Source organism: Dermacentor silvarum, chromosome 9, assembly GCF_013339745.2.
Source record: "Dermacentor silvarum isolate Dsil-2018 chromosome 9, BIME_Dsil_1.4, whole genome shotgun sequence".
Classification (NCBI taxonomy): Eukaryota; Metazoa; Arthropoda; class Arachnida; order Ixodida; family Ixodidae; genus Dermacentor; species Dermacentor silvarum.
In genome coordinates, this window is record NC_051162.1 from 49,613,787 (window position 1) to 49,623,423 (window position 9,637).

The 9,637-nt window shown below is 48.6% G+C and overlaps 1 protein-coding gene across 1 annotated transcript; it reads right to left on the reverse strand.

Moving 5' to 3' along the window:
- Positions 1-408: 408 nt before the first annotated feature.
- LOC119463580 (uncharacterized) lies at positions 409-9,117 on the reverse strand. The gene is given in 8 exon segments (XM_049656465.1): positions 409-1,106; positions 1,108-1,172; positions 1,255-1,463; positions 1,466-1,636; positions 1,639-1,690; positions 1,764-1,910; positions 1,972-2,590; positions 7,525-9,117. Coding segments are annotated over 8 exon segments (3,171 nt in total). The 5' UTR covers positions 8,742-9,117; the 3' UTR covers positions 409-415.
- Positions 9,118-9,637: the final 520 nt, after the last annotated feature.

Below are 9,637 nucleotides of genomic sequence, written 5' to 3' on the forward strand. Positions count from 1 at the left end.
AGCCACTAGTGTGATGCCACCCGCCAGAGGTGTGACCGAGATGCCTGAATCTAGCTACTGCTACGCGGGACTGTTATTCAGCTGTGAGGATTCATTGGTTTCCTGTTATTTTTAATTCAGTTTTGTATAAAATTACATGTTAGCGGTGAGCCACGTAAAATAGGTACCTGATGCTGCCGAAAATTCCAAAACCTAAAGCTTATAGAACCACCCTTTTTTAGCAGAATGCTTAATGCTAGGATACGCATTTATTCAATGCAAGATACTGAACTACTTCAGTGAAAGCTCGCCGGTTTAAGGCTATAAAACGCGAAAAATGACGAGAACAAAAGGCAAATGGGAAACAATTTATTGAATCAATGCAATAAAAATCAACTGGAAACCTTTGTCCAAGAGTCCAACCTTTGTCCAAGAGTTACAAGAGACGCAATTTTCTGTTTGCGATAGCTACCTTTTCCTTGCTTTCTAACCGATGGTTAAAATCTCGGGAGAAAAAGTTCATTCTTGTCACAATGACAAAGTTCAGTATCTGGCATGTGAATGCTGTCATGTGATCTGCACAGCCCAAGCGAGCAAGGCTGCACTTATCGAGCTGTTCTAGCACCTTCCAGAACATGTTTTCGCAGGCACCAGCCTCATCTAACGTGACAGAAACTACGTCATTTACAAGTTTCATCACACTCAACAACTTAGCTGTAGGGTGTTTCATGCAGCCTTCCTTGAAACTTCTATAAGTCGTCAGATATGCATCACAGCAAACAACGGGCACTGGACTGCTTATGTCTTCTAAGCACAGGAGGCTTGATGTGTGCTTTTCAAATTTGTGCACACCATATCCACTCAAGTAGTAGATAATAGCATCGCCCACTTCCCTTTTAAAGTAGGAGTGATCGTCGCCCTGCTCTCCAGGGTCCCCGACTGTTTCTGACGTCATCTCCAGTAGCTTTTCTTCTATGCGTTCATGCAAGGAAGCATGTTTGGCGCGGTAAAGCTCTCTCGCCCTCCTTAGTGCGTCCTTTACGCTGACAAGCACATTCCCCGGCACACCTTGCACACTCCCACGCAAAGCAGTTTTTATCGGTGTGTACAAACTCGGAAGGTGAAATTGACCACCGTAGGGGGGGGGGGTGAGATTCATCCCCTCCGAATGAACGGACAAGTCCAAAGTGGCGCTGGAAAAGATACATGGTTTGTTACGCCACAAGCAACTTCATCACTTTAACACTCATAAATCAGCACCGATCACATTATCACCTCCAGGGGGTCCTGGTTCAACTTTGCCATCAAAACATAGTGTGCACCCTGATCCAGTAGGAAGTCGATGATGTCAAGCGTTGACAACAAAGTAACACGCAAGGACTCCGTGGTTAGTTGAGATGCAAAGAGCTTGAGACCTTTCTCCACGGCGACATTTTCTGTGACATTCAACATTTCCAAGAAGTCTTTGATGATCTGAAAGAATTAGGTAAATGTCTGTAAATAAGCATCAACATGCATGAAAAGATACTTTGGCTTGCCTGTATTTCCTTTGAGTGCCTTTTCATGCCTCTTTCAGATAGCTTTACGTTCAGAGCATCAAACAGGTCATTAAGCAATTCGGTGAATGCTTCTGTTCCCTCAGAACCCCTCATGCCTCAGCACCGGCTTCTCTGTATATGCGGATGCCAATAGCTGTTCCACGGCTGAATAGCTGCAAAAAAGTGCATGGATAAATTAGTTAAAAAATAACCAAAAATACTAAGCGCCGTCTTTCACGGTACTGCCTGTGTAGCAAGTCGGACGCTCATCTTCTGGAGGTTGTCCGGGGCAACATGTGCTCTAGTCAGTTTTGGCACGACTCTTGTATGTTTGCTTTTTTCGAATTCATACAGCGCAACATAATGTGCAAAGTTGATCTGATGATCTCCAGCCTGAAATAACCAAACAGTTTTCTGAGCTCCATTGTAACGAAGTGCACATATTTCTTTTTACCATTCCATAGGTGTACTTTTTCAAATGATTTCTGATGCACTTGACTGTGTGTGGAATGTCACAGATAAAGAAGATCTTCTGCGAAGGCTCCCAGGGGTGCTCAATGCTGTTGCATGGCGATATCATGTCTCCCGATATTCCCAAGTGCGTCCACATTGAGCGGTTATTACCCGCTCCATCACTTACAACAACAAGCACTGAAGCATTATGCTTGTGAAGCTGCAGCACAGCACTTAACAGGAGCTGTGCAAGGATCCGTCCAGGTGCCGACCCTCTTGTGGCAAAAGATGCTATGGGTTGAACCCAGCCCTCAAAAAGCGGAACAAGCATCAACACCAGTGCGTGGTCAGCAAGTTGGTCGGTGGTGGCATTTGTCACATCGCCATAATCAACAAAGCCATCCATCTTGTATGAGGTTTTGTTGAAAGCAACGGTTTGCTTTAGCTTTACCTCATCGAGCAGTAGAACACCGCACCTTCTGAGGCGGCTCCTCTCATGAAAATGCTCTCGGATACTGTTTAGCGATACCTTATTGAAACCGTACCCGCAGGGAATGCCACTAATAATCTGACGTAGGCGTGCTCTTGTAGGAAGTGGCAGAAACTGCATATCAGATACCGTATTTACTCGAATCTAGGCTGACTCCGATTCTAAGCCGACCCCCCAAAAGTTCGAAGTCCGAAAAAAAAAAAAACTTACCTCGAATGTAGGCCGAACGAAAAAGCGAGGACAGCATTCGCAAAATGAAACAACATTTATTAAATTTGAACATGCCGAGCTCATTCTATGTCACCATCGCTGCTAGCCTCGTCGCTATCTTCCTTACTGCTGACATCTTCAAACAGTGCGCTATATTCAGTACCACCTAGCGCATTAGAGATGCTGCATTTTTGGAAGGAGCGCACGTTGCGGCGCACGCAAAAACCATCCCCCGTGGCCCACTCCAACGACAGACCGATGCCGAAGTTCCGCCCGGCTTGAACGTTTGACGATGCCTCTACGGCTAGCTCAACTACCGTATTTACTCGATTCTCACGCTTCCTCGATTGTAACGCGCGCCCGTTTTCCGTGAGGAAAAATTTGGAAAAATAGATTTCCTCCCGATGCACTGATGTTGCGATGAATAAAAAATGTCACAGTTTCGCCCTAAGGGCGAAGCAATGAATGCGATAGCAACACAGCAATGTCATACGAAGTAAGGTGAGCGGCTTTGGTAGCAATATGAATTGTAGTAAACATGAGCTGATTAAGTAAGCAGGTGTGCTGCGGCGTAAGTAGACCGACATGAAGAGAGACTCGATGACCACGAGAAGGCGCGTGTGAAACGGTGGTATTGATGAGAAGCGCTTCCCGTGGGCAGCGCGTGCGAAGGGACACACCTGTAGCGCTGCACTGCCGATCCGGGCAGCATTGCGTGTGTAGCGTGCGTTGGAAAATGTGGCCCGACTATTACGAACTGAATGAACAAGCGTGGTGTGAGCGCGCACAAACACGAAGAGATCACACTGAATGACAGCAGACAACGACTGTCAAAACGCTGGCAGCAAGCATACGCCGCAGCGGGCGGAGGTACGTGCGGTCTATCGCTTCAACGGAAACTGAACTGCGAATGCACGGCGCTTAAAGGTCAGAGCCGTGTGGAGATAAGAGACGGTGCGAGCGAGCGACGAGCGCGGTTGTTGGCAGAGAAGTGCGCCCCCCCCCCCCCCCCCCCCCCCCGCTTCCTCCGGCGCTGGCTTCCCGCTTCCTTGCTTGCGCGTGGGAGAGATAAGAGACTGCGGACGAGCGACGAGCGCGGTTGTTGGCAGAAAAGTGCCCCCCCCCCCCCCCCCCTGCTCCCTCCGGCGCTGGCTTTCCGCTTCCTTGCTTGCGCGTGGGAGATTGAGTGCGTTCGCTCTCCGTGATAGCGCGCGTCCCCGCACGCTTCCTCTCGGGCATACGGCGCGCGGCGAAGATTTTATCTATAGGGAACCTCACGGCGACGGCGACAACTACGGCGACGCCGACGGCAGAAATCCGGTGCAAGTGTCCATATAATTGCTATCGCAATAAAAAGTCGCAGTTTCGCCCGAAAGGCGATGCATCGAATGCGGTAGCAAATTAGTAGACCGCTATTAACAAGCACGGTGTCACGCGCGCTCAAGCGAACATGAACACACCTCGCTCGTTGACCGCGGAAACGAACTGTCAAAACGCTGGAGACGAAGCGCGCCTTCGCGCTAGCATGCCTCTCGCTTCAACGCGGCGAAAACACGGCGCGCGGCGAACTTTACCAGTCGCAGATTGCTTTCAACATAGGGCCAAGCCTGATCGTATCGCCGGAGTGGATCGTCGCAGATTACGTCCTGCTTCGGTCCACTAAAACCGTTCCGCATTGCTTTGCTGGCGAAAATCCTCTCCTTCTGTTTGCGCCAGTCCCGCTCGCAAGTTTCGGATTCTCCGAACGCCCGTGATGCGGCCCGATTTCCGTCCGTCTCTGCACAGATGATCACTTTCCTTTTAAATGCGGCATCATGATGAACTCGGTACTTCATGCTGATAGATAGAGCAGACGCTGATAACGTGAAGACAGACGGTAGACTATTGCCTAAGCACGTGTACTGCAGCACACGGAGGAAGCTTCCGCATTCTACGGTAGCTAGGCACGACGCGCGTGCGAGGCGGCCATTTTGAAATGCCGACGCAGAATTAGGGTCGTGTTGAAAGTGCGCGTTAGATTCGAATAAATACAGTATTGGTTTAAAAAGCGGCACTATAGTGGCATCGCCCATTTGGTGCCATTACGATAACGCCACACCGCGCGCCGATGCTGCACCATACCGATACTACAGTGTACTAGAAGGGGGCAGTGGGCTTACTCTCTGGCGGAGGCTATGCGATGCGGCGGCTCCACGAATGTCACAAATATGAGCTTCTCCAATAGCCCGAGCGGCGGCGCTGGCGTCGGTTTCAATGGAACGTGGGTGCGACGGCGGAGCTGCCTAGTGCCCGGTCTGGTTTGGTCCCCTCACCATTATGCTCATTCTGTGGCGAAGCGGAGACAATAGACCATTTCTTGTTGTCTTGTAGGTGTTTTTCTGCAATAAGGAAAAGACTACTGGAAATTCCGCTTACCGTGATAAACTTATTGTCACCTTTGCCACCATAGTTTTCTTTTATTCATATATTTCTTTTTAACCTATTTTTAATTAGTGTTCTTTTTTTCTTTTCCTCTCACAAAATTTTCCTGTCTAAACTCCAGTATTCTATTCGTTAATTCTCTTGTTTTTATGCACCGAACATAACCACCCGATTCATGGCCAATCCCCCACTGTGGGTATGCGCCACAACCCACTCAGGACAACAACAACAACAACAATAGTGCCCGCCCAGTGCCCGATCGTATTAGTTAGAGTTGCTGAGCTGCGTTGTTTTTTTTTTCTGTGGACGTCGTCGCGTGGTTCTTTTTTTTTTTTTCCTTCAGTGTTTTTTTCGCACATAACCTGCACAAGATTAGTATGCCTTGCAGTAACTGAGCCATGCCGCGGCATCGACAAAACCACTGTTACGAGCCTGGGTGCCAAACAGGCTATGTTTATGTGAAGGATGGGCCGAAGTTGTCCTTGTTTGGTGTCCCGAAGAATAAAAATAGGCGGAAAGAGTGGGAAAAGAATCTCCATAGAACCTCCCCTGGACGACACGAGCGCAGTATGCGAGCTCCATTACGAACCACGTTTTGTGCTCAACTCCAACGTAGTTCCTGATCACTGTGAATTGTTTTTCTTTTTATGGTCTAGTTAGGTCAGTTAGTGAAGGAAACTGCGAAGAAGGTACACTGGCCTCCTTACTGGAAGTTGACTCTCTCGAAGCATCAGGTCACAGAAATGAGTGCAGTCAAACTGCTGCTAGCGCTACTGCCACAGAGGCCACACAAACGTGGTACCCCAGCATTGCACAGGCCTGCGGGTTTCAAACGACCATAACCAGCACGTGGCCAGAAGCGACTCGAGGCTCACTTACCACATTGCGGGCTATGTTGCGCGGAAGTGTATTGTCCTTTCCAGCACAAAATGCCAAGAATGCAGAAAGCTGCTCACTATGACGCCACCAGGCGAAAGTTTTCAACTTGCCCGGCTAACAAACTTCTGTGACCAAGGATGTCTCTCCTTTATCCCTCCAGTCAGCTGTACGGCTTTGTGAAAATTCTAGAGGATCTTTTCACAGAAGGCTTCTCTCAGAGTGAGCTACACTCTGACAGCGTTATGGATATGCTGGAAGTTGTTAAGAGTAAGCTTTCCCTCGAAGTTGGCTGAAATGTGCACGCTCTTAGCCTCACAGCTAAAATAATTAGTTTTTACATTGTCACACGTCTGCATTCTTATGTGAAAGGAATTAACTGTGACAAGGCAGGAAAGCGGCAGAGGGCCAAGCAACTGAAGTTGAACCATTGCACATGAGTTGAAGTGCATGAAACAATGGCTTGCTGTACTTCTTGCAAATAAAAGTTTTGTGTCAGCAACAGCCCTGTTAACTTCATTTTGCTTACCCTTATATAACTGTACATGAGCATAGGCCGGAGCCCTTGTCACGTGAACTAGTTTTCACTTTTTGTTCAGGCCTCCCTCCATGTCTTTATGGAAAAAACAAACCTGATTTGATTTAACAAATGTGTGCCGGCGTAATGATGGTTAATAATAAACGCAGAAGGCTACTGTGAAGCATGGAACAACTAAAGTGGAACAATGAAATATTTAAGCCATATATACATATTCATTTTGGCTAAGCAAAGGCACAAACCTGGTTAGCATGCCTGATTTTTTTTTTTTTTTTGAGCCCAGCTGGGAAGTATGCACGCACTGTTTTCTGTCTGACAAAATTTTACATTAGGTCGACACGGCATGAAACCGTTTTCAAATTTTTTTACGATTGCCCGATAATTCGAAAAATTCGAAGGCCCCTTCCGCATAAGCAACATCCGTCAGCGACGAGCTCTTTGCACAAAAGGTCTAAGAGTTAGGATAGGCAGAAAATTGCCCAAGAGTTGCCGTCTTCCTTTTCCACAAGGTTCTAATATGGCAAATATCAAGTGGCCTAAACAAATATAGTGCTTGCTAAAGATATGTAAAGACTGTCAAGTACGCCAAAACTAAAAACAAACAAGAGTGTGAACTGCTTCGAACTGAACCGCCAGAAACGCAAGGAAAATCAAAGCTTCTGCAAGCAAGGCTTCCATTGAAGTTGCCAGTGGCGCCACCTCTTGGATGCGACGCTGACTGCGTCAGAGGAGCGGCTGAGTAAGCCCACTGCCCCCTTCTAGTACACTGTACCGATACTACCGATACGACGCAGATCAAAATGGCGACGTCACTCGTGTACTTCAGCTGGCTACTGGCGCGGCTAGCAGCGGCTGCGATACTGACTTTTCTAGATGGCGCTAACTATGCACCATATTTATCAGTTTCAGTTAAAAACTGGCGCGTTTTTTTAAAATCCTCGAATCTAAGACGACCCTAGAGTTTCGTATGTGATTATTTGAAAAAAACTATCGGCCTAGATTCGAATAAATACGGTAACAATTTGTAAGCTTTTGGGCTTGAAGTCTGCAGCAGAAGGCACGTCATTAACCACTCTTCTGTGTACCGCCTCCCATTTTTAGATTTTGCCTTTGCTGCCTGAAAAGCAGTCCTGAAAGGGAGCTGCTGTTTATCTGGAAGAATGTCAAGTGCACGTTCCGCCTTCTCTTCTGTAACATTCTCAAGTTGTTTTTTCATGGTGGTTACTTCTTTTTTCATCTTTTCTCGCTGCATAGTTGCTCTTAAGGCCTTTCGACGCAGGGACTTCACTTTAGTGCTCCTATATTTCAACCTGTTGCTTGTCTTGCGACGCCGTAAAAAGAGCTTGTGCAGACTCTGGCATTCGTGGCATGTTGCAGTTAAAGACTGAATTGCGCATGACTTGCGATGCCATGTATCGCCATTTTTAATGGCCACAGCTGATGACAAGACACAGGGGTAATTATCAGCAGGACAACCTCCACAGAAAGTCAGCCTTGCAATACATGAAAGTAGAAACTTTAGGCCGTCACATGATTTCAATTCAATGCCCGCATCAGTAGCATACACAGTTGATGGTTGCCCCTTGGCACTGACAGAGGGGGTCATGTCTTTCGACACTACGACTGCCCTGTCAATTTCTGGAAGGTCTTCTCTCATTAGCAGCTTGTACACCACGATTGTAGTGCCAACAACCTCAAGTGACCAACCCTGCAACCGTTGGCCTGCTGCTGCCATGCCACACAACTCATCGAAAAGCTCTATGGTGTTCTCATGCACAACATTGCTGTCAATGTCACCACTGCTTTTCCTCGAAACGCAGAAGTTCGACGTTGCAGCTACTTGGTTGTTCTCCTTTTGCTCTTTCCGACGCTTAGGCCGAGGCGGTGCACTTAGGGTTGGAGCCTTGCGATTTTTCGCTGGCTTCGACAAGTATTTAGGGCAATTGGGAAAAATGCGCGGCACAGCATCTTCCTTAAGAGCCCACTTGTCACGCGGTATGACAACTACGTCACCATGAACTTTGTGAACGAAGTCTTTCACGATATCTTCCTCGTGAAAGTGGAGGTCGCAAACAGCGCATGAGCTGGACAGCTCCTTATCCGATCTGGGTATAGCCCGTTGCCACTGTTGAAGGCGGACCTCGTCAGCGGGTGGCTTTGAAAAATGTCTTTTTTCAGCCGTGAATTTCGTCGAATCGTACCCACTTCGGCAATTAGTCACAAAGCAACGAGGCATGTTTTCTCACATTCAGGACACGTCACAGCCACAAACGATATATATGCACTTGCGATAATCAATGGTTGTCAACCGTAGTCGCACATTACGTTGAGAAGCTGTTCTTGCCTTGATTTGAAGTGAGCAAGTCAGGCTGCGTCACACGATCCGCAAGAAGCACAGCTCGGGCGCAAGGACGCCAAACGTGGTCGCGAATGTGACAAGTTGCAGCGGGAGCAAACGCCGCACGAGCTGCGTCGATAGATCTCACTAGCACTCACAGGGATAGTGATCACTACACAACACAGTTGAAGGCAACGAGAAACACTCGGCACGGCGCCAAGACTGCGTTGACTTCGCCAAAGCAGTTGCAAAAAGACAGACGCACCGCCGAAACCACCCGTTGCGACCCACCGTCAGACCCAATGAGACCGGTCAAACAGCGACGAGCGCGCCCTCGCTCGAGCGGAACATGAAGGGTGACACCCGCGCCACCAGAGTTTGCAAACTGAAAGAGGTAATCTAGTAACGCTGCGTTTGAAGCGTATGCGCTCTCCCCCGCTGTTAAAGTTGCCGCGGGGCCGGCGTGTCCTTTCGCTGGCTAGCGTGAAATGCGGCACGCGCCCAGTATCTATCTCTGGTTACCGTTGCTTCGTCGATATTCTTTAAGCCCCAACCAGACGTACGCGTTGGAAAGCGTCCGCACGCGCCGCATCGCGCCTGGGCGCGTGCGGGGCCTGGGCCGCTGGTCACATCGCCCCTTTGAAGCGTATGCGCTCTCCCCTTCTCTTGTAGTTGCCGCGGGGCCGGCATGTTCTTTCGCTGGCTTGCGTGACACGCCGCGCGTGCCCAGACTACACGCTCCTTTGTGACATCGAGGGATGCAGGCCCGCCTCACAGTTGCTGTGAATTCGAGC